At 47.3% G+C, this 25565-nt stretch overlaps 1 protein-coding gene across 2 annotated transcripts in view; it reads left to right on the forward strand.

Annotated features, from left to right (window-relative positions):
- The window catches only part of LOC119966132 (coiled-coil domain-containing protein 126-like), a 156999-nt gene that overhangs the window by 130505 nt on the left and 929 nt on the right, over window positions 1–25565 (forward strand). For both annotated transcript variants that reach the window (XM_038797394.1, XM_038797393.1), the window contains exons 14-16: window positions 694–810; window positions 4884–4958; window positions 15259–15416. In XM_038797394.1, the coding sequence (XP_038653322.1) occupies window positions 694–810; window positions 4884–4958; window positions 15259–15416 (350 nt within the window). The remainder of the gene's footprint in view (window positions 1–693; window positions 811–4883; window positions 4959–15258; window positions 15417–25565) is intronic.

Below are 25565 nucleotides of genomic sequence, written 5' to 3' on the forward strand. Positions count from 1 at the left end.
GCCCTGGTGTTCAATTTCCTTTGTTTGCAGTTGCAGCACTGTAACTCGGAAGCAGCCTGTTGTGATTCACTGCACCTTCTCCAGCTGGTGTGTGCAGCCAGCCTGCAACTTGGGTCATGCTGTGATGCAAGCAGAAAGTATTTAAATAACAAGGCAGGTCACAAATTATGATCCTGTGCCCAAAAATGTGTGCCAAACAATTTTTGGACAATAATTCTGTTTATTCAACTTGAACACTTGCTCTGATTGTCAGTGAAGTGATGTCTTGGATGAATCCAGATGTTCGTTCCTGCCTCCTCTTGTCAAGCCACTCAAATGAGGATTTTCTTGAGGATTGACTGAATGGAGTGAGAGGACACAGAATCGTTTCAATGATTTTTCAGTTACTCTTCCTGAATATACATTTTGCTTCAATTTCAAATGTTGTTACAAATCAGTATTAATGTATTTTTCTAAAACTGTCTATTATGAAAATCGGTCACAATAAAACAACTTCATTCAGAGTTCCAAGTAAGTTACATTTAACTTGAAACATTAACTCTGTTTCTCTCTCCATAGATGTTGCCAGCCCTGCTGAGCTTTCCTAACATTTAATTTCAGATCTCCAGCATCCGCAGTCCTTCACTTTCATTTTAATTTCATTTGTATGTCAGAATCGTATACTAAAAACTCAATCTTCATTTTCACTCACAGCTATCATCTCAGCATCCTTATGCAGAGGTTTATATTGGGAAGCCCCATGTTTGGACTGTTGACATTAACAACCCCAGTGATCTAAAAGAAGCAATTAATCAAATAATGAAACTGACGGTAAGTGGAAAAACACACTGCAAGCTTGAAATCATGTTGCACATTCACACTTTATTGTACTGTGAGTAAAGAGGAGGATAATAATAGACCTCAGAGAACATAGACACTGATGAAATGCGCAGACATTTGGCAGATGCAGTTTAATGCAGAAAAGTGTGAAATTGTATATTTTGTTAGTAAGAATGAGGTGGGCTAGAAAACTAAATGGTACAATTTTAAAAGGGGTGCAGGAACAGAGACCTTGGAGTGTACATAGATAACTTTGAAGGTGACAGGGCAAATTGAGAAAAGGCTGTTAAAAGTACCTAGGATCAGGGCAGCATGTGACGCAGTGGTTAGCACTGGGACTGTGGCGCTGAGGACCCGGGTTCAAATCCTGGCCCTGGGTCACTGTCCGTGTGGAGTTTGCACATTCTCCCCATGTCTGCGTGGGTTTCACCCCCACAACCCAAAGGTGTGCTGGTTAGGTGGATTGGTAATGCTAAATTGCCCCTTAATTGGAAAAGAGAAATAATTCTCAATTTATTTTTTTAAAAGTACGTAGGATCCTTGGCTTTGTGAAATGAGGCAAAAGCAAGGAGATCTTAGTGGACATTTAATATTCACTGGGGTTAGGCCCCAGCTATCATATTCTGGGCACCACATTTTAGAAAGGATGTCGAGGCCTTAGAGAGGGTGCAGAGGGGATTTATTGGATTGGTACCAGAATGTGGGGCTTGAGTAACATGGAGAGTCCAGAGAGGCTTGGGCTCTTCACCTTTGAGCAGAAATAGTCATGGAGAGATTTAATAGAGGTGTTCAAAATCATTAAGGGTTCTGACAGAATAAACATGGAATAACTGTTTCCAATGCCAGAAGGGATGGGTAACCAGAGACCACACATTTGAGCTATCGCGAAAAAGGACCCGAGTTAAATCAGGAATACTTTTTCTTCAAGCAGTAATATGTTACGATATGTAAGACACTCTCTGAAAGGGTGTTGGAAACAGATTCAGGAGGGAATTGAATAATTACTTGAAGGGGAAAGATTTGTGGAGCTGTGGAGGAAAGGGCAGGGGACTGGGGCTAAATGAATAGCAATTTCAAATAAATGATCTGGGCCAAAGAGTTGAATGGCCTCCGTCAGTGCTGTATCATTCTTCTGTGATAAATACTGTGAAGCAAGTTGGACCAATATTTTACAAATTTAAAAAACTGAACAGGGGACTCTTGCAACGTATATGAGTTGGCCACATTCAGCTTATTGGATGGTATACAGTATGTGTGGCCAATAAAATTTAACATAGAGAAGTAAGAGTTGATATGTTTTGGCAGATAAGGCAACATAAACTAAATGGCACAATTCAAAAGAATATACAGGGGGACTTGGGGGTGAGTTCATGTGCTTATATCTTCGAAGCTGGCCGGACATATTGAGAGAATAGTTAGCAAAGCAATGGGACCTTGGGCTTCATAATGAGAGGCATTCAAAAGCAAGAAAGTTATGCTGAACCAATATACACCACAACCAGAATATTGCATCCAATTCTGGTCACCACACTTAAGGAAGGTGCAGAGGAATTTTATCAGAATGGTTCCAGGGATGAGGGATCTTAGTTACAATGTTGGAGAAATTAGGATACGTGGAGCAATATAGATTGAGGGAAAATTTTACTGAGCTGTACAAAATTATGACAGGTTCAGATGAGGTAAACAAGGACTAGGGGCACAAAAGCTTTGGGCAAAAGATGCAGGGATAATGTGAGGAAGACCTTTTTTTATGCAGCGAGTGGTAATGAGTTAGAACTCTGTGGTTACGAGAGTGGTGAACATGATGTGGAGATGCCGGCGTGGACTGGGGGGTGAGCACAGTAAGAAGTTTACAACACCAGATGAAACACTTCAGGGAACACTTCAGCAGTCAAGGGCATTCAGCCTCTGATCTTCAGGTAAGAGTTCTCCAAGGCGGCCTTCAGGACGCGCGACAACGCAGAATTGTCGAGCAAAAACTTATAGCCTAGTACTGCACACATGAGTACGGCCTCAACCGGGACCTTGGATTCATGCCGCATTACATTCACCCCCCACCATATGGCCTAGGCTTGCGAAATCCTACCAACTGTCCTGGCTTGAGACAATTCACACCTCTTTAACCTGTGATTACCCCTCTCTGGATCTGTAAAGACTTAATTACACGCAAAGACTCGCATTCAAAGTATCGTATTGCATCTTTAACTTTGTCTATATATATGTTTCTGGAACCCACCTCTTCATTCACCTTAGGAAGGAGCAGTGCTCCGAAAGCTAGTGATTCAAAACAAACCTGTCGGACTTTAACCTGGTGTTGTGAGAGTGGTGAAGGCAGAGATGATGAATGATTCCAAAAGGAAATTGAGTAGTCATAACCAGAAAAAGCTACAGGGCTATTGGGATAGAATGGAAGGACGAGACCGATTAGATGGCTCTCCTAAGATTCAGCATGGACTTGATGGGTCAAATGGCCTGCTTTCGTACAATTACGACTCTATGATTCTAAATATTGTGTCCATTGCATTTGACTCATTTATATTTCTCTCATTAATTCATTAATTCTTTGTAAAGATTCATGTTCTTGTGCTCAATCATTTTCTGAGAAATGTGTGGATGAAACTAATGGATGCATCTACTGATAAACTGGATTAACTTTAATTGTTGTTCTGTGGCTCCCTCTAAAGGCAAAAATGAATTTCAACTTGATCATCTACACTGTCGGGAATACTTTACTTTTTAGTCTGTCACACTTGTTGAAGAGTACTCTTCCATTCTTGCGAATCGTGGAGCAACTTTTTAATGGTAGCAGTGATGTGTACTGTACAGCGGTGGATACATTCCACCTTTGTTCCTATATTAAGCTATGCAGACTTTACTTTGTAATAAAAACCAAGTGCACTCAGAAGGTAGGAGAGCAAAACTGAGTTAAAGTCAGCTTGATTATCTTTCAGTCGAACAAAATTGTTAGAGATGAACTGTCTTGCAAGTATTGGACCATGGAAAATGCAAGGAGGAGGAAAGCACAGGGAGAGGTCTTCATTAGAGCAGAGGGCGGGAGCGATGAAATTACAAATGTGATGATGGTGCAATACAAAAGGAAGTGGTATGGGAAAAAGAAAGAAAAGATGAGTCAATAGGAGGTTTACAGATAAATGGCTAGAGTAGAGTAGCAGAGGGAGAGGGAAGCATGAAAAATCTGGTAAAGAGGAGAAAGCTCCTGGGACTTTGGTGGAGCAAAACTCAAGAGGTGTGAATCATCTCGCAGTCCATGTACTGATAAGGGATCCCCAACCCACAACGCTACCAATTGTTCTGGTACAGCAATTAGCAACTACACTTGAGTAAATGGGAGCCATGATGAAGATTAAGAAACCCAGAATATCGTGAAGATAACCAAAAGACGAATGGTGAAACTTAAATTGGAATTCATGTGAAAAGGCAGATAAGACCATACTCTAAAGAACGGCACCTTAATACAGCATGCCTGACTCCTGCACATCTTAAAGCTTTAGTACTTTAAGGCATTACTGAATGATAGATGTAATGGAAACCTTGTTTCTGGAGCTGTGGCTCAGTGGGCTTGTCTTTGAATCAGAAAGTTGTGGGTTCAAGTCCAAATCCAGGGACTTGAGCATAATGTCTGGGCAGACACTCCAGTGCAATACTGAGGAAGCACTGCACTGGCTGTAATGCTGTCTTTCAGGTGAGACACTAAACTGAAGCACCATCTGCCTCTTTGATAATGGAAAAGAATGCTTGGCACTTACTTTAAAAAAGGCAGGGGAGTTCTCCCTGGTGCCCAGCCCCTGGCCAATGTTTATCCTGCAACTAGCAACACTAAAGCAGACAGCCTGGTCATGATTACATTGAGCCTGTTGTGTGTAAATTGGCTACCTCATTACCCTACATTAAAATAGTGGTGACCACCGTTCAAAAAGTACTTCATTGGCTGTACTGTGCTTTGAGATGCCCTGAGGTCATGGCATATTCAATAAATGCAAATTCTTTCTTCTTTATAATAACATGATCTGTCTGCTTATAATAAAACAGTATTTTTTGAACAGGTTGATCCATACTTACCGTATGAATTCACAAGCGAAGGAATGCTGGAACGATTAAATGTTTTCATTGAAAAACAAGTAAGTTTATTGTTTAAATTCAGAATATTGTCAGTAAAAATTAATACATTTTCAAATGCACATGGGTTGTGAAACTTTTTAAAGTACACTGTAAAGAGAACTCTAAAAACTCCAATGATTTGTTGAATTTATTCAGTCTGCAGGTTAGACATAGAGACCAGCAAGTTCCGTGTTTGATTCCCAGTTATTACTGAGTGAGGTGATGTCAGTTGAATTGGCAGTAAGCCAGTGAGGTCTTGAATATTAGCTTCAACACAGGCTTAAATTGAGGAAAATTAGGCCAGGCAACACCTAGTGAGCCTTCCTAGAACTGTGTGTGCATGCTGCATTCAGGGTTAGCCTAACCTGTAGTGCCTCCATGGGGGATGAACCTGCTGACGTGGATTGTTAAATTTTACACGTGATTTGTGGCCATTTGAGTGAGGTACCAGAAAGTGTCCAATGTTGTGGCAATATCAGCCAGTAAGGAGTCAGAACTTCAAGAGCCAGAAGAGGCCATTTATGTGGAAAATTCAAGCAAATATTGTCTTAATATTTTTTAAAACATGTGTTTACAAAAGGTAACAACTTTCAGTTTAATGGAACAAAGGTGCTAGTGGCCTGATAATGCAATATGTTGGAGCCCAAATTTGCTCTGAAATAAGGTAGAGGAATCTTTGGCCCACAATTCTGTAAATTGTTAGCTTAGGAACTCAGCGGTGATGCCATGGGAGCTGGAGCATCTGTACTGATGCTACAAGCTTTTCAATAGGAAGGGATGAAAGCATAAATATAAGTGTTACAACTTTCAGCTCTGCTTAGATATTCTTTCAGGGAGAGTACTTCTGACCATTTTCAAGCAGGGTCTATATCAGGGGTGGGCAAACTTTTCCGTGCAAGGGCCACATTCAGAAATTCACAATTCACAAAGGGCCGCATAGTATATTAAGTAAAATAATTACTTCACCCGGTTATGATTCTGGGCGCCTCATATAGAACATAGAAGAGTACAGCACAGAACAGGCCCTTCGGCCCTCGACGTTGTGCCGAGCAATGATCACCCTACTCAAGTCAACGAAACCACCCTATACCAGCAAGTAACCCAACAGCCCCCCCCCCCCCCCCCCCATTAACCTTAAAAGAAATTTTTTTTTTTAAAAAAATTTATTTATTTTTTTTTTAATGACTTGGTGGGCCGCAGAAATACCTTTGGCGGGCCGTAGTTTGCCCACCCCTGGTCTATATTATAATAATAATCGCTTATTGTCACAGGTAGGCTTCAATGAAGTTACTGTGAAAAGCCCCTAGTCGCCACATTCCGGCACCTGTTTGGGGAGGCTGGTACGGGAATTGAACCCGCACTGTTGCCTTCTTCTGCATTACAAGCCAGGTATTTAGCCCACTGTGCTAAACCAGCCAACAGGTAATGATTGCAGCCTGCTTGAGTGGGCTGGACTGAATGTCATGTCTTTTGAACATGTGCACAGGAATTTCATCAGTCTTTTTAAAAAATATTTTAATTCAGGTTTTTGATATTTTAACATTTTAAACGCACAACATAACGAAGAAAACTCAGCACAGACCCCAAACTCCCCTCCCCCAGTAACCTCAACCAAGCACCCCACTTTGCTCCACCCCCTTCCTCCTGAACAGTTGACGGTAACCAGCTCCTTGAAATGTAGTACAAACAAACCCCTCCTCTTGCGGAACCCCTCACTTGGCCCCCGCCAAAGGAAATTCCACCTTTTCCAGATACAAAAACTCCATTAGATCCCCAGCCACACCAAGGCACAAGCGGAGAAGCTGACCTCCACCCCAAAAGGATCCACCTGCGAGTGATCAGTGAGACGAAGGCTAAAACATCTGCCCCACTCCTGTCTGCAGCTGCGGCAAATTCAACACCCCCAAGTATGGCCCCCAGGGGACAAATTCATGTACAAGAACGTCAACATGGTGCTGAATAATGACCTCCAAAATTTCTCCAGCTTCGGCCAGGACCAGAACATAGTACGTGATTTGCTTCATCAGCCTTTCTGAAGGCAGACTGAAAACACTTCAGTGAGACGAGTCTAGATATGAATTGTTTAGATGCTTTATGTTACAAATGGCAAATCAATGTACAGAGTAGCAGATACAATCCTATTTTAGCTTGATTCAACTATCTACGTTGACCTCTTTATAAACTGGGGAAAAATACATAAGTATGCCACACTCTTCTCTCTGTGAGCTCTCTTAACTTTTCCTTCTTAATCTTATGATTATGATTAGCTCTGGGCTTGAGAAAACAGTTTTCTACTGTTGAATCAAATTTTCCCTCCAGGCTTAGTTGGCTGTTTGACTGACCAGGTGCCCCTTATCCTTTTTTATGCTGTCCCACCATTTGGGAGGTCTGCACTCTGATTTAATTTCCAACTTCAGTGATTAATCAATAAGATTTTCCAGTATGGACTTCCGGTGGCGGCGATGACGTACGAAGCCACACATTTGGGAGCTCCCGTTTCAAATGGGCTTTTCGGCTCTTTTTAGAGCCTAAAACGGAAATTTTTCGACGTCTCCCGGTGGGAGAAGGTGTGCTGATCGACTTTTCCCGCAGTTCATGACTCGAACTCGGAGTGGAAAGGGGGAAAAAAACGGCAGCAGCTCCCCAGAAAAAACGGGGGAAGGAATCCAAGATGGCGGCCGGCGGAGGTCCAGAGGAGTGGAAGCAGTGGGCCCAGGAGCAACAAGCTGCTCTCCTGCGCTGTTTTACAGACTTCAAGGCTTAGGTACTGAGCTCTCTGCAGGAAACGAACAGAAGGCTGTCGGAGATTCAGACGACCCAGGGTGCTGCCATCAAGGAGTTGCAGACGCAGGCCACTGAACGAGAGGAAGAGGCCGGGATCCTCGTGAGTAAAGTGGAGGGACACGAGGCGCTCCACAAGAAGTGGCAGGACCGCTTCGAGGAACTTGATCACCGCATGAGGCGGAAAAATCTGCGGATCTTGGGCCTTACGGAGGGGCTGGAGGGGTCGGACCTGACAACCTACGTGGCTACGATGCTGAACACGCTAGTGGGGGCCGGGTCTTTCCATCTGCGCCTGGAGCTCGAGGGAGTCCACAGGGTACTCGCCAGGAGGCCTAAGGCGAATGAACCCCCGCTTGCGGTGCTGGTGAGGTTCCACCGGTTCAGTGATCGGGAGTGTTTGCTGCGCTGGGCCAAGAAGGTTAAGAGCAGCAACTGGGAGAATGGGGTAGTACGGATCTACCAGGATTGGAGCGTGGAGGTGGCTAAGCGGCGGTCCGGGTTTAATCGGACGAAAGAGGTGCTTTGCAAGAAGAAGATTAAGTTCGGAATGTTGCAGCCTGCGCGCCTGTGGGTAACTTATTCGGACCGGCATTATTATTTTGATTCCCCGGAGGAGGCGTGGGCCTTCGTGCGGATGAAGAAACTGGACTTGAACTAGGGGTTGGGGGTTGCGGGGTCGGTTGAAATACTTTATTGCTGGATTCTGCTGTTGCTGTGTTCTCTTTTTCTGTACTTTTACAATGTTGATATGGTTATTTATGGGAGTGTTGTTCTGTTATGTTTTTTGCTGTGGGGCATTGTTTGAGTTTTGTATCTTGCAGGGAGGGTTGGGGGGGTTTGTTGTATTCTATGTCGGGTTGGGGGTATGGAGTGGGGCTGTTATTTGGGAGCTGCGTCAGAAGGGTGTGATGGGGCAGTGCGAAAGCACGGGCTTTCCTCTGGTTTCCCGCGCTACGGGGCTGGGGGGTGGAGACGATGATGGGGGGAGGCAGGGCCTTAACTGGTTCTTCCCCGCGCTGGAGCGGTGCCTGGAGGAGGGATAGGATGGGGGATGATCCCACTTTGGGAGGGGTCGGGTTATTGGCGGGGGTTTCCGGGGTCAGCAGAAGTTAGCTGACCCACAGAAGTACAATGGAGGACGGTTCGCGGCTTGGAGGGTTCGTAGCCTGAGGGAGGGGGGGAAGGGGGAATACCGGGTTGCTGCTGGTAGGGTCAGGAAGGAGCTGGTGGGGGCCGGGGGGACAGAGGTGAGGTGTTGTTGCTGTGGGGACTGGGTCGGGCAGGGGGTGCTGGCCTGGGGCGGGCAGTCAACGGGCTATGGCTAGTCGACAGGGGAGGGGGGTGGGACGCCATCTGATCCGGTTGGTCACCTGGAATGCGAGAGGATTGAATGGGCCGGTGAAGGGGTCGAGGGTACTTGCTCATCTGAGGGGGCTAAAAGCAGGTGTGGCAATGCTTCAGGAGACCCACCTGAAGGTGGCGGACCAGGTCCGTCTGAGGAAGGGATGGGTGGGGCAGGTTTTCCACTCTGGGTTGGATGTGAAGAACCGGGGAGTGGCGATTCTGGTGGGGAAAAATGTGTCGTTTGAGGCATCGGAGGTGCTGGCGGATAAGAGGGGTAGGTATGTTATGGTTAGGGGCAGGCTACAAGGAGAAAAGGTGGTACTTGCTAGTGTGTATGCCCCAAATTGGGACGATGCGGGCTTTATGAGGCGTATATTGGGACGGGTCCCGGATCTAGAGGCGGGAGGTCTGATCATGGGGGAGGACTTCAATACGGTGTTGGATCCTTCACTGGATCGGTCCAGCTCTAGGACGGGTAGGAGGCCGGTGGCGGCCAAGGTACTGAGAGGGTTTATGGACCAGATGGGTGGGGTGGATCCATGGAGGTTTGTGAGGCCGAGGGCACGGGAGTACTCTTTCTTCTCCCACGTACATAGGGTCTACTCTCGGATAGACTTCTTCGTGGTGAGTAGGGGACTGATTCCGAGAGTGGAGGAGGCCGAGTATTCGGCCATTGCAATCTCCGACCACGCTCCGCATTGGATGGAGTTGGAGATGGGGGAGGTGCGGGACCAGCGCCCGTTGTGGCGGTTGGATGTGAGGTTGTTGGCGGAGGAGGAGGTGTGTAGGAGGGTCCGGGCAAGTATTGAGGGGTACCTCAAAGTGAATGATACGGGGGAGGTTCAGGTGGGGGTGGTCTGGGAAGCCCTGAAAGCAGTGATTCGTGGGGAGCTGATATCTATCCGGGCACACAGGGAGAGGAGCGAGAGGAGTGAGAGGGATAGACTGGTGGGAAGGATATTGGAGATAGACAGGAGGTACGCAGAGGCACCAGAGGAGGGACTGTTGGAGGAGAGGCGCAGCCTGCAGGCTAAATTTGATTTGCTGACCACTAGAAAGGCGGAGGCACAGTGGAGGAAGGCACAAGGGGCAGTGTACGAACATGGTGAAAAGGCGAGTAGGATGCTGGTTCATCAACTCCACAAGCGGGATGCGGCAAAGGAAATTGCTGGAGTGAGAGACAAGAGTGGGAAAGGGGTGCGGAAGGGGGTAGAGCTGAAAGATCTTCGAGGACTTTTACGGGGAACTGTACCGGTCGGAGCCAACGGGGGAGAGGAGGGGAATGAAGAGGTTCCTCGATGGGCTTTCTTTCCTGAAGGTGCAGGAGGAGCAGGTGGAGGGGTTGGGTGCGCCGATTGAGCTGGAGGAGCTAGTTAAGGGGATCGGGCAGATGCAGTCAGGGAAGGCACCGGGGCCGGATGGGTTCCCGGTGGAATTTTATAAAAAGTTTGTGGACCTAGTGGGCCCCTTGCTGGTGCGGACACTTAATGAAGCGTGGGAAGGGGGGACTTTGCCCCCGACGATGTCGCCCAATAGTACCTCAAAGATAAGTATCTTGGCCAATAGCAGCAGCAACCCGGGGGGGGGGGGGGGGGGGGGGGGGGGGGTTATTTTCCAATTAAGGGGCAATTTAGCCTGGTCAGTCCACCTACCCTGCACATTTTTGGGTTGTGGGGGTGAGACCCACGCACACACGGGGATAATGTGCAAAATCCACATGGACAGTGACCTGGGGCTGGGATCGAACCGGGGTCATCAATGCAGTGAGGCAGCAGTGCCAACCACTGGGCCGCTCTTCTGCCCTGGCCCCCTGCTTTCTCAACCTTGTCCCTTGCCTGTGGTGTGGTGATCCTCAGGTTAAATCAGCACCAGTCAGCTCTCAAAGGGGAGAACTGGTCCTCTGGTCCTCTGGAACTGTGGCGACATTTACATTTATTCTTAACAAACACCATATGCTGGCTTCACATGAATAGAAACATGCACCTCTGTAGATGTGAGATTTCTTGGAACTTCTAAATTATCATTGTCTTCAGGACACTGATATCTGCTACTCGCTGTCCTTGCTAAAAGGTCCAAGGATTAGGCTTGTTCGGCTGTTTGTCATGGTATATAGCGTTGAGCAACTTGTCTCATTGAAATTCTCATCTCACAACACAATTATCAACACAAGTGACAAAAGTACTTTATAGGTTTACATTCCTGATCAAGCAACCAGATTCAGCCACCTGGAACTATATCCAGCGATTAACCCTCAGTAGTAAATAGAAACAGCTTGATATGCTTTTGCTTTCCAGCCACATCTGCAATGTGTTTATGAGATCCAACTTTTCAACTGTAATTGAAAATGTAGGACATTGAACAAATTGTGGGCCCAGTCAAACCTGATTCCAATGCAATTTACCGTACCTGACAGTTCTTTGACATCTTAAAATAAAGGGATCCTACTGGAAACAGCCTTCCAGTCACTTGAAATGAAATGAAATGAAAATCGCTTATTGTCACGAGTAGGCTTCAAATGAAGTTACTGTGAAAAGCCCCTAGTCGCCACATTCCGGTGCCTGTTCGGGGAGGCTGTTACGGGAATCGAACTGTGCTGCTGGCCTACTTGGTCTGCTTTCAAAGCCAGCGATTTAGCCCTGTGCTAAACAGCCCCACTTGCTGCTTGCCGCTGAGCGCCTTTTGGATCCAACATACTACTTTTCCTTGCATTCCATGGACTTTTACTTTTCTAATCAGTCAGCCATATGGGACCTTGTTTAGAAACCTTGCTAATCCATGTAAGATACTTCTAATGTGCTACTCTCATCAACCCTCCGAGTTAACTCCTCAAAAATGTCAATCAAGTTAGCCAGGCATATTTTCCCTTCACAAAACTATGCTGACTGGCATGATTAATCCATCCCCTTTTGATATTTTTTCTTATTAAGGGGCAATTTAACATGGTCAATCCATCTATCCTGCAAATCTTTGGGTTGTGGGGGTGAGACCCACACAGACACGGAGAGAATGTGCAAACTCCAGACAGACAGTGACCCTGGGCCAGGATCAAAGCGGGGTCCTCGCCGCAGTGAGGCAGCAGTTCTAACCATTGTGCCACCATGCCGCCCCATCCCTTTCTAAATGACAATTTATAACAATCCTCTGAATTTTTTCCAATAATTTTCCCACCTTGGTCAGGATGATTGGCCTATAATTAATTGGCCTGTCCCCTGCTCCCTTTTTAAACAACAGTACAATGTTATGAGTGCTCCAGCACCATTCTATAGCCAGGGAGAATTGGAAAATTCTGGCTGGAATCTCTGCTATTATCTCTCTTGCTCTTCCAGCATCCTGGGATACATTTCATCCAGGCCTGGCAACTTATCTACATTTGAAGATGCTATGCCCTTTAATACTTCCTCTCTCACTTATATTTATCCCATCCAATATTTCTTTCTAATTTTTTTAATTTAGAGTATCCAATTCTTATTTTTCCCAATTAAGGGGTAATTTAGCATGGCCAATTCACCTAGCCTGCACATGTTTTTGGGTTGTGGGGGTGAGCCCCATGCAGACATGAGGAGAATGTGCAAATTCCACATGGACAGTGACCTGGGGCCGGGATTGAACCCGCCGTGAGGAAGCAGTGCTAAGGACTGCGCCACTGTGTCACCCCCGTCCAATATTTCACACTTCTCTTCCTTAATGATAAACTCTACATCATCATCCTCTTTTGTGAAGACTGGTACAATGTATACATTAAGAACAATGCCCACTTCTTCTGCCTCTACCCGGGTTCCCATTTTGATCTCCAACAAGCCCATTCTTTCCTTTGTTATCCTCTTGCTCTTTATGCATTTATAAAATATATTTGAGTTTTCTTTGATTTTACTTACCTGTAATTTTTAATTCCTTCTCTTTGCTTTCCGAATATCCCTTTCAATTTCACCTCTGCACTTTGTCTACTCCTGAAGGCTATCTGCAGCATTGAGCTCTCAGTATGTCAAATGCCTTTTCCCACCCCGTATACATTTTGACATCTGGGGCCCTAGATTTGGGAGCCCTTATAGTCTTTGTGGGACTATAATTGCTGTTAACTCTCACTATCCCCTCTTTGAATGCCTCCCACTGCTCTGACATTGACTTACTTTCAAGTAGCTGTTTCTAACCCACTTTTGGTAAATAGTAAAATTGGCCTTTCACCATTTGAGAACTTTTATTCCTCATCTATCCTCATCCTTTACCATATCTATACTAAAACTAATTGAATTATTATCACTACCACAAAAAGGCTCTTCCATTGATACCGTCTTCTATCTGTCCAGCTTCATTCCCTAAAACTGAATCCAGAACTGCCTTTTCTCTTTTTGAGTTTGCCATTTCCTGGCTAAATGAGTTCTCCTGAATGGATTTTAAGAATTCAGCATCCTCTATACCATTTACATTGATTCTATTCCTTTTCATATTAGGATTCACTAGTATTACTGCCCTATTGCTATTGTACTTCTCAGAAATTTGTCCTGATATTTGCTCTTTTCTTTACCTCAGATTGTTTAGGGGCTTATTGTACAGACCCATCAGTGTGATTGTCCCTTCTTTGTTCTTCATATTACCCATTTGATAATTCTTTCTCCCCAGAACTGTCTGAATGCCCTCCATCCTGCACCACCCTTCCAGCCACTCATACATATGCACCATCTTCCTACTTCTGCACCTATTGGTATGTGGCAAAGGGAGTGATCTGAAGATTACTATATTTGAGGTCCTGCATATTCTTTTCTTTCCTAGCCTCCTAAAATTTGCCAGAAGGACCTCATCCCTCTTCCTGTATCTCCTATTGATAATAATATGGACTACGGCCTCTGGTGGTTCAAACCCCCCCCCATGTTCTAAAGTCACTTAGTGACATCATTCACCCTGGTACCTGGGAGCCAGCATAGCATTCTAAAACCATATCTACAGCTGCAAAAACTGCTGGCTGTTCTGCAAACTATTGAATCCTATATATCAGTACTGCTTTTCTGACCTTCCCCCCCCCATCCCCTTGCCCATCCTGTATACTTGAACCACCAATGATCCCATCAACTTGGCTCTGGCTCTACTTCACAGAGGGGCCATTAACTTCAATAACTGAATACAAGCAAGGTGCATTCAGGGGAATCCTACACTGGTTCTTTTTGTCTGGTGGCAGTCACCCATACCTTAAAGCTGCAAAGTGACCTCCTCCTGAAAAGTGATATCCATGTAGCTCTCAGCCTGGCAGATGCACTCCAAAAACTGGAACTTATGCTCTTCCAGCTGATGACACTTCCTGCACATGTGGTTGTTCAAGACATGAGAAGCGTCCTTAAGTTCCCATATGGCACAGGATGTGCATTGGATGGGACGAAGTTGCCTTTCCATACTATCCAAGCATACCAGAAATAAAATTGACTTGTCCCTGATCTAGACACGAAAATAAACATTTACCACTCATCAGCTAGTCATCCATCAGCTCCTTCCCTTCTGCTGGTATCTCCAGGTGCTTTTGTTACCTCTCTCCCTGATGCGCAAGCTCCCTCACCTACTTTCCAATTGAAACCAGTCTCGGGGAACCATGACCAATAATTCTCCTGCAACTCTCCTGTTCCACCCCTGAATTTTCTCTGGTCTGTACTCCCTTAACTCTTGGCTCTGCTATTCAGGAAATCTGACCTCTAAACAAATGCTGACTTCTCACGCAGTTTCCCCTCAGGCTCGTACCCTCTGCGACCACTTCTTTTCTGTGACCTCTTCCACTGTTTCCTCTCAGGCCTGCATTCTTCACTCTCATCGTCAAGGTACATTAATACCTTCAGTAGCTATTGAGAATTGTTGCAATGCTCAAATCTAATTTCGTACGGATTAGAGAAGTCTACATGAAGGCATTAGAAAAAGCATGATATCGAGTTAATATCATAGAGGGGATCTATTGTTACGTGGTGGCTCCAAATGTAGTACCCCAAGTACTATTGTACATTGAGATATTGGACAATGGGCACATTACTAAACAGAAGATGATCCAAATTATTTATAAGAATGGGAAGCACAGCTGTAACCAAAAGGATGTCTCGACTAGACCCAAAATTGTAGTATTCTGCCTTCATAGCTCTGATTCTGGATGTTCATTTTACTGCATTTGGTGAGCAAATGTGCTCAGAATTTGAACTTGTAAATGTAATGGCTTTATTGCAGGATTTCTGCCGTCCAAAAGAAATATGGCCGCCATTGTCTGCCTTTGTAGCTAAAATGGCCAAACCCTCCCAGTCATGTGTTGAAGTCTGCCAAAGAGAACAACTAATATGTGAACCTGCCTTCTTCTACCATCTCAACAAAGAGGTTGAGCTTAAGAGGTAAGAACTCTTCTCTAGCTTTAATATTGTAACCGCAATCTCTTTGCAACAAAGGGGTTTTTACAATCGGGTCTTATTTAGAGAACACAATCAATTTTGTGCCTATTGTTGATGTAAAAGGGATGGGGAAGTAGCATTACTGGTTAAGGAGAATGTTATAGACGTACTGCGGGAGGACACCTTGAAATGAAATGAAATGAAAATCGCTTATTGTCACGAGTAGGCTTCAATGAAGTTACTGTGAAAAGCCCCTAGTCGCCACATTCCGGCGCCTGTCCGGGGAGGCTGGTACGGGAATCGAACCGTGCTGCTGGCCTGCTTGGTCTGCTTTAAAAGCCAGCGATTTAGCCTCAGATAATGAAGCAGTCTGGGTAGAGCTCAGGAACAGGAAGGGGGTGATCACAATGCTGGGCGTGTATTACAGCCCCCCAAAGGCCAGCGAGAGAGCTGGAGGAGCAGATAGGTAGAGCGGTTTTTGAAAGGTTTGTTGTGGTGGGGGATTTTAATTTCCCCTATATTGACTGGAACTCACTTAGTGCTCAGTGTTTGGATGGGGCAGAGTTTATAAGGTGTATCCAGGAAGCCTTCTTGATGCAATATGCAGATAGTCCAACTAGGGAAGGGGTAGTACCGGATCTGGTATTGGGGAATGAGCCTGGACAGGTGGTTGAGGTTTCAGTAGGAGAACATTTTGGAAGTAGTGACCACAATTCCGTAAGTTTTCGGGTACCTTTGGACAGGGATGAGGGTTAAGGTGTTAAACTGGGGAAAGGTAAATTACGATAACATTAGACAGGAATTGAATAATTTGGATTGGGTGCGGCTGTTGGGTAGGAGATCAACATTGGACATGTGGGAGTCTTTCACGCGAAAGTTGATTAGGATTCAGGAGAGTCACATTCCTGAGAGAACGAAGGATAAGTATGGGAAGTTTAGGGAGCTTTGGATAACGAGGGATATTGTGAACCTCGTCAAAAAGAAAAAGGAGACTTTTGCACAGTCTAGAAGGGTGGGGACAGTCAAAACCCTTGAGGACTAGAAAGAAAGTAGGTAGGTACTGAAGCGGGAAATTAGGAGGGCTAGGAGAGGTAATGAAAAATCCTTGGCAAGTAGGATTAAGGTGAATCCCAAAGCTTTTTATTCATATGTAAAAAGCAAGAGGGTGGCCAGGGAATGGTTTGGGCCACTTAAGGACAGTGGGGGGGATATGTTGAGCCAGAGAAAATAGGCGAGGTACTAAATGAGTACTTTGCATCAGTGTTCACCAAAGAAAGGACTTTGTGGAAGATGATTCTTGGGTAGGGTGTGTGGACAATCTGGATCATGTTAACATTGAAAAGGAGAAGGTATTGAGTCTTTTAAAATATATTAAGATACATAAGTCTAGGGCAGCACGGTGGCCTAGTGGTTAGCACAACCGCCTCACGGCGCTGAGGTCCCAGGTTCGATCCCGGCTCTGGGTCACTGTCTGTGTGGAGTTTGCACATTCTCCCCGTGTCTGCGTGGGTTTCGCCCCCACAACCCAAAAATGTGCAGAGTAGGTGGATTGGCCACGCTAAATTGCCCCTTAATTGGAAAAAATAATTGGGTAATCTAAATTTATAAAAAAAAAAAGATACATAAGTCTCCTGGGCCAGATGGGATTTACCACAGAATACTGAGGGAAGCAAAAGAGGAAATTGCAGGGGCCTTGACTGACATATGTGTATCCTCATTGGCTACAGGTGAGATCCCAGAGGACTGGAGAATAGCTAATGTGGTACTGCAGTTTAAGAAAGGTAGCAGGGATAATCCTGGAAATTATAGGCTGGTGAGCCTCAGGTCAGTTGGAGGTAAACTATCGGAGAGAATTCTCAGGGACAGGATTTATACCCATTTGGAAACAAATGGACTCATAAGCAACAGACAGCATGGTTTTGTGAAGGGGAGGTCATGTTTTTTGAGGAGGTGACAAAGATGATTGATGAGGGGAGGGCATTGGATGTTGTTTACATGGATTTCAGTAAAGCCTTTGACAAGGTGCCTCATGGCAAATGGGTACAAAAGGTGAAGTTGGATACAGAATTGGCTCCGGAAGGCAAAGGGTAGCAGTAGAAGGGTTTTTTTCTGAATGGAAGGTTGTGTCTCGTGGTGTTCCACAGGGATCTGTGCTGGGGCCTCTGTTGTTTGTAGTGTACATAAACAATTTGGAGGAAAATGGAGCCGGTTTGATTATTAAGTTCGCGGATGACACAAAGATTGGTGGAGTGGCAGATAGTGTTGAGGATTGTCAGAAGATACAGCAGGACATGGATAGGTTGGACACTTGGGCAGATAAATGGCAAATGGAGTTTAATCCGGACAAATGTGAGACAATGCATTTTGGTAGGTCTAACATAGAGCAGAAATATACCTTAAATGGCAAAACTCTTAGAAATATAGAAAGTCAGAGAGATCTGGGGGTGCATGTCCACAGATCTTTGAAGATAGCAAAAAGTGGACAAAGTAATCAAGAAAGCATACGGAATGCTTGCCTCCATTGGATGGGGTATCGAGTATAAAAACTGGCAAGTCATGCTTCAGTTGTATAGAACCTTGGTAAGGCTGCACTTGAAATATTGCGCACAATTCTGGTCGCCACACGACCAGAAGGATGTGGAAGCTTTGGAGAAGGTGCAGAGGAGGTTTACCAGGATGTTGCCTGGTCTGGAGGGTGTTAGCTATGTGGAGAGGCTGAATAGACTTGGTCTGATTTCATTAGAAAGACCGAGGTTGAGGGGTGACCTGATAGAGATTATGAGGGGCATGGATAGAGTGGATGGGCAGGCACTCTTTCCCAAGGTGGAGGGGTCAGTCACCAGGGGACATAGGTTTAAGGTCCATGGGGCAAAGGTTTAGTGGAGATGTGCGAGGCAGTTTTTTTAACGCAGAGGGTGGTGAGTGCCAGGAACGCGTTGCCAGGGGAGGTTGTGGAAGCAGATACATTAACGGCGTTCAAAAGGCATCTTGACAAATACATGGATAGGATGGGTATAGAGGGATACGGCACAAGGAAGTGTTGAGGGTTTTGGCAAAGGTTGGTATCATGACCGGTACAGGCTTGGAGGGCCAAAGGGCCTGTTCCTGTGCTGTATTCTTTGTTCTTTGTTCTAATTGTAAAACAACTTTTAGTGAGTTATCTAATCACAAGTTAAATTAGATAGATCAGTAAATATAATAAGCCTGTAATTCCATCCTTTGACAAAGAACAGGATTTTAAGTAACTGGGAAAATCATTTGTTATGGGCATTTCTTTTGACCAAGGGACCGATACAGTAGCCACATGAAAAATGTCATGAAGCAATACATAGACATAGAACAGTACAGCACAGAACAGGCCCTTCGGCCCTCGATGTTGTGCCGAGCAATGAGCACCCTACTTAAACCCACGTAACCCGTATACCCGTAACCCAACAATCCCCCCATTAACCTTACACTACGGGCAATTTAGCATGGCCAATCCACCTAACCCGCACATCTTTGGATAGTTGTCTGCACTTCCATTGAACATATACAAACATGAATTAGGAGCAGGAGTAGACAACTCGAGCCTGCACTGCCATTCAATAAGATCTTGGCTGATATGATTGTAACCTCAACTCCCACATTCCCACCTGTCCCCAATATTCCTTTTTTACCCTTGTGAAGATGGTGGTGATCTGCCCTTTTGAACCATTGCAGTCCGTGTTGTGTAGGTACACTCACATTGCTGCTAGGGAGGGAGTTCCAGGATTTGGACTCAGTGACGGTGAAGAACAGTGATAAATTTCCAAATCAGGATGATGTGTGGCATAGAGGGGAACTTCCAGGTGGGGAGCATTCCTCTTGCTTATCAGGAATCTATTTAGCTCTGCCTTAAAAATATTCAAAGACTGCTTCCATTGCCTTTTGAGGAAGACAGTTCCAAAGACTCATAACCCTTTGAGAGAAAAAAATTCTCCTCATCTCCTCATCAAATAGCAACTACTGACATCTACAGTCAAAAGTTCAATTGCACAGGCCATGAGCACAGTCGGATAATCTCTTGTAGTTGTTTCCACTGCTGTTTTGGAAACATTTGAGTTCAAACTCGAGGTTAAAATAATCTGGCTTCAGCCACTTGAACAATAGTTACAAGCAACCACAAGATGCTCAGACTGCATAGATACTTATTACGGGGACATTGCTTCTGAATGAAACAAGTTCAGAGAAACCTCAGTAAAATAGCTGACATTGATGCAGGTACATTTCATTTGATGCCATGGACCCTAGTAGTTAGTTATTCAGTTATTGATTGATACTCCTCCAACTACGAGTAAGACAGAAAGGGCAACACACCCTGAATTGTGTCACCATCCAAAAGAGAAATTCAGTGTGTAAAAGGGCTGAAAAATAGCATTATTCTCAGCATATAGTACTGAATAAGAGATACATTTACTTATCTATCTTATGAAGAATTTAACTTGTGATTAGATAACTCACTAAAAGTGTTTTACAATTAGAATTAGGGAATTACTTTCTGAACACTTCTTCAAAAAAGTTTAATAAAGCAGTTTTAAACTTACAAGAGAAAATCACATATTAAAAATGTACCGCTTTAGAGGCGAGACCTTTCAGCTATATTGGCACCAATAACACCAGTATAATTATCGTATTGGTACCTACTCAGCAAGCTATTGAATACCACATAGGAGGAGTAACATATAGAGAGGTTCATATGACAAACTTTGAGAGCTTGACTTAATACTTTGAATCAAACAGTCCAAAGATGTGCGGGTTAGGTGGATTGGCCATGCTAAATTGCCCGTAGTGTCCTAAAAAGTAATGTTAAGGGGGGGTTGTTGGGTTACGGGTATAGGGTGGATACGTGGGATTGAGTAGGGTGATCATGGCTCGGCACAACATCGAGGGCCGAAGGGCCTGTTCTGTGCTGTACTGTTCTATGTTCTAAACACCTCCATTATTAGTTTGAACAAATGTAATTCTGCCTGCTAAATGAAGTCTAGAACAAAGATAGTGAGTGAGATTCTGTCGGCTGACCCCAGGATCGGGAAACGCGATTAGGTGGAGAATCAGTTTTGACGCAGAAATCGTGGCAGGTGTCGGTTTCACGCCAAAGCGCAATTCCCCGTCATCTTGACAGTGATGTCAATACGTTTCACTCCGCACGTAGAGTTAACGCCTTTTGTATATCATTAGTGGGCCTGACCCGGTATTCTCCGGGGCCCCCATGATTCTCCACGTCCACTGGGGGGTGTTCCCGACAGCGAGGTCCACTTGTGCTTTTAAAAATCAGGAAACAGGCTGAAGAGGGAGAGAGAGGAGGTAGGACACAGAGACGCACGACCGTGGGCTGCCGGTCCTGACTGGCAGGACTGGCTGCGGGGGGTGGGGGGGGGGGGGGGTGTTGGGAGGACGGGCGTGGGGCCGGGGTGACCTCCATGGGACTGGGGTGGTGTCCAGGCACAAACCACCATTGCTGTGGCCTGCAAGGCAGCCATCTTGCTGTGCACCGCACTGATCACCCACCTTGGCCTTGGTTCTGCAGATATGGATGCCCCCACCCCTGCATCCCAGTCCCCACTGGATCTGGGGCTACTGCTGGTGAGGATGTATAATGAAGCAAGGAAGAAGGGGGAACTGCCCCCTACGTTATCGCAGGCCTCCATCTCCATTCAAAAAGGATAATGAGCTAGAGCCGTACGGGTCGTACCGCCCAATATCATTACTGAATGTAGACGCCAAGCTGCTGCCAAAGGTGTTGGCCTCGCGAATTGAGGACTGCATTCCGGGGGTGATAGACGAGAATCAAATGGGTTTTGTGAAGGGGAGGCAGTTGACGGCGAACGTGAGGAGCCTGCTTATTGTAATCATGATGCCTCTGGAGGGGCAGGAGGTGGAGGGAGTGGTGGCAATGGACGCAGCGTTTGACCGGGTGGAGTGGGAATACCTGTGGGAGGTGTTCGGGCAGTTTGCGTTAGGACAGGCGTTTGTGGACTGGGTCCAGTTGCTGTACAAGGTTCCAGTCGAAAGTGTGCAGACAAACCGAGTGATTTTGGGGTATTTTGGGCTACGTCGGGGGGCAAGGCAGGGATGCCCGCTCTCCCCGTTGCTTTTCGCCTTGGCAATAGAGCCGCTGGCAATGGCGCTTAGGGCGTTGAGAGACTGGAGAGGGGTTGAGCAGGGGGGTGTCGAGCACAAGGTCTCTTTGTATGCGAACGACCTGTTGTTATATATTTCAGACCCGTTGTGCAGTATCACAGACATCATGGGGATATTAGAGGAATTTGGCCAGTTTTCGGGATACGTTGAGTATGGGAAAGAGCAAGGTGTCCTCGATTGGGACTGGAGAGCAGGTGATGAGGTTCGGGGAATTGCCGTTCAGGGTGGTGGGGGTGAGCTTTAGATAGTTGGGTATCCAGGTGACACGGGATTGGGCTTAACTGCACACGTTGACCTGGCTCGGCTGCTGGAGCAGATAAAAGTGGATTTCAAGAGGTGGGATGTGCTGCCACTGACGCTGGCGGGCGGGTACAGACAGTAAAAATGATGGTGTTGCCAAGGTTTCTGTTTTCATCCCAAAGTCATTTTTTAAGAAGGTTAATGTGCTGATCTCTGGGTTTGTGTGGGGAAGGCTCTGCGGAATAGGAGGGTTTTTCTGGAGGGGGGCAGGGCTGATGGACATGGTGAACTGCTACTCGGCAGAGAATATCTCTATGGTTAGGAAATGGGTCATGGGAGAGGTGTCGGCATGGGGTTGGGTGGAGGCCGCATCATGTGGGGGAACGAGTTTGAGGCCTTGGTTGTTGGTGCCTCTGCCGTTGTCGCCGGCCAGGTACTCCCTGAGCCCAGTGGTGGTGTCGGCCCTAAGGGTGGGGGGGCAGTGGAGGCAGCATTTGGAACTAGAGGGAGCATCAGTGTGGGCACTGATCTGTGACAACCATAGGTTTATGCCAGGGGTTTTGGATGCAAGGTTTTGGGGGTGGCGGCAAGCAGGGATCGAGCGATTTGGTGATCTATTCATAGAGGGCAAATTTGCGAGGTTGGAGGATCTGAAGGAAGAGAAGAAGCTGGCCAGGGGGAACAGTTTTAGGTACCTGCAGGTCCGGGATTTTGTAAGGAGAGAGGTGCCATTCTTTCCTGGGCTGCCACCCCTGGGGTTGCAGGATGAGGTACTGTCGAGGGACGAGATAGGGGAAGGGAAGGTGTCCAAGGTCTACAAGGGGTCGATGGATTGGGAGTGGGCGCAGGCGTGCATAATGGCACTGGAAGGTCGCCCACATCCTGGTGGCCTGCTGTGCCCCCCACAACATCGCACAGCAGGGGGCGATGTGCTGGAGGAGGAGGGTGAATGCCAGGCATCGTCCGATGAGGAGGATGCATGGGAAGGTGAGGATGGGTGGGACATGGAGCCCGGACAGGCACAAGAGGCCACACAACGTGTGCACCAGGGCCGAAGCGCAAGGGACGTCTGATCATCCGCAGGTTCACCGACTGCAGGGGGGGGGGGGCTGCCTGTGAGAGGGCAGCCCTGTCCTGGACCTCAGCCAGCGCCTGCACAGAATGCCCCAGGTCTTGGACATACTAATACATAGCCAAAACCTTTGCCCCCAAGGCCGCTACCACGGACGCCACCCATGCGGTGTTGGCTTGGGTGGCACGCGTGCCCGGCACCACCTCCTGCTGCTTCTCGCAGTTGGACTCCTCCACCTGCACCTGTAGGTACTGGATGCTCGCCGACGTCCCCTCATGTAGTCCCTCACCCTGCGACTGCATGTCCACGATCGCTGGGACCGTCTGTTCCAGACACCGAAAACCCGTCTGGAAGCAGCTAGTCCCTAGGGTAGGCCTGCCCCCAATCACCCGTCTACCTGCACCTGCTGTACCAGAGCAGCTGTGTGGTGCGCACAAGATAATGTCCCAGGAGCCTCTTCACTGAAGTGCCCTACCGAGGTGAGGGTCTGTGCGATGGTGGAGGGTATTGGAGGCTGCGGTGATGGGAAATCAGTGTCATCATCAGACCCGAGCTCCGGGTGTCCTGCGCCTTGGGTCTATGGCTCGTGGTCTGTGTCGGTGTCCTCATTGCTAGTCAGCACCTAGCTGTGGCTGGGGACGGGGTCACCAGAAGGGCCCACCCCATCATCAGCAGGTCCTGCAAGACCCAAGACAAGGCACATGATTGGACCGTGGGCTGGGGATGTGGGGGTGTCGGTGTATGGGGAAGGGGGGATGTTTGTGAGAGGGGGGTTGTGATGTTGGTGGTGAAGTGGGGTGAGCGGTTGGTGTGGGAGTGAGGATGGTGTTGGGAGGGTGACACATGTGTCACGGGGAACTGCAACTCAGCGGTCTCTCATTTCCTCACCCAACCTCCACCCCAGCGACTGCCCTTTCCTCGGGCCCTGTGACCACGTTCAGGACCCACTGCTCTGCCGCAGTGAGGGGCCGCAGGTCCGGCGGTCCCCTTCCATTCTTCTCCTGCTTCCAGCGGTTATGGGCAGCCTTCTCCGGTTAGGGGTGGTGCCAGGGGCACAGTGCTGTCTACTCACCCTGGCCCCCCTTGAGGAGTTGTGCAGTTTATTCCGACATTGCCTACTGGGCCGGACGGTGTTGCTGAGTGCACTGACCAACTCTGCCACCTGCGCCCAGGCACGGTGAATGGCCGCGGCTGGCAGCCTCCTTCCCGAGCTGGGGTACTGGGTCGTCTGCCTCTCCTCCATGGTGTCTAGCAGGGTCTCGAGCTCGGCATCCATGAAACGGGGTGCCGCTCTCCTCGCTGCTATCTTGTTATTTGGGATGGTGTGTGTGGGAAGTGATGTGTGTATATGCGGCAGCAGCTTGTCAGCCTCCTGAGTGTCAATCATGAATCCCGCACAGTTTCCCATTGAAATTGATTGTGTTCCACGTGGCGCCGGTGCTAGTTCCTTAACGGTCATTGAATCGGTCCAGCTGAGACGCCAGCGTTGCTGTCGTAGAAGTCCACGAATCCTGCCTCGGCGTCAACACTTAGGGCGGAATTCTCCGCTGCCGCGCGGCATCGGGAAGGCCGTCGTGAACTCGGCCAAGTTTTAACGACGGCCTCGGAGGCCGCTCCTCGCACCCTATTCACCCCCCCCCCAGGGGGCTAGGAGCGGCGCTCCGTAAATCTCGGCCGCCGGGCCTTGACGCTTGCTTCAAGGTGGCGTGCCAAGAATGATGCGACAGCGACGCCTAAGTGACATCAGCCGCGCATGCGCGGTTGCCGTCATCCCCTCCGCTGCCCCACAAGACCTGGCGGCTTGATCTTGCGGGCCGGCGGAGGGGAAAGTGTGCCTCGCTTGGAGACGCCGGCCCGACGTTCGGTGGGCACCGATCCGCGGGCCAGTCCCCTCCCGAGCACAGCCGTGGTGCTCACTCTCCTCTCCGCCCCCCACAAGCCACAAACGAGCATTTGGCACCATGTTCACGACGGCAGTGACCAGGTGTGGTTGCCGCCGTCGTGAACCGGTTGGGAACGTCAGGCCGCTCGGCCCGTCCGGGCCGGAGAATTGCCGGTCGCCATGAAAAACGGCGAGCGCCGATTCATCCAAGCGGGGGGTGGGAGAATCGCGGGGGGTGCCAGGGCGGCGTGTCGTGAGTCGCCCGGCCCTCCCGCGATTCTCCCACCCGGCGTGGGGAGCGGAGAATCGCGCCCTTAGTTTCAGGAATGGAGATTTCTGCCGAGTACTTTTGTTCCACATGAAAAGATCAGACAAAAGTATATGATCCAACCAAAATCACACTTTTATCTTGTAGCAATTGTATTGTGCAGCAATATTGGGCTTTATTTCACTGTGCATTGTTGCATGAGCTCTGGAAACAGTAAGATTAGTATGTACTTTAACATTACATCATGAGGTAATGGGAATGCAGTCCAGTATTTTCCTTATATTCTCCAGAGAAGCAGAGAGTAACATAGGAACAGTCGTAGACCATTTAGCCCTTCAAGCCTGTTTCACCATCCAATGAGATCATGGCTGATCTGAGAACTTCATCCATACACTTGTCTTTGTCCAATATCTTTTGATACTTTTGGCTAACAGAAATATATCATTTTCAGTTTTAAAATTAAAGCTTGAGATTGTATGTGTGTAATAGTCGACATGAAATTTGTGTGAATTATTTACTTTCTTTTGT

The sequence above is a fragment of the Scyliorhinus canicula genome, chromosome 5 (assembly GCF_902713615.1).
Source record: "Scyliorhinus canicula chromosome 5, sScyCan1.1, whole genome shotgun sequence".
In the NCBI taxonomy this organism is placed as follows: Eukaryota; Metazoa; Chordata; class Chondrichthyes; order Carcharhiniformes; family Scyliorhinidae; genus Scyliorhinus; species Scyliorhinus canicula.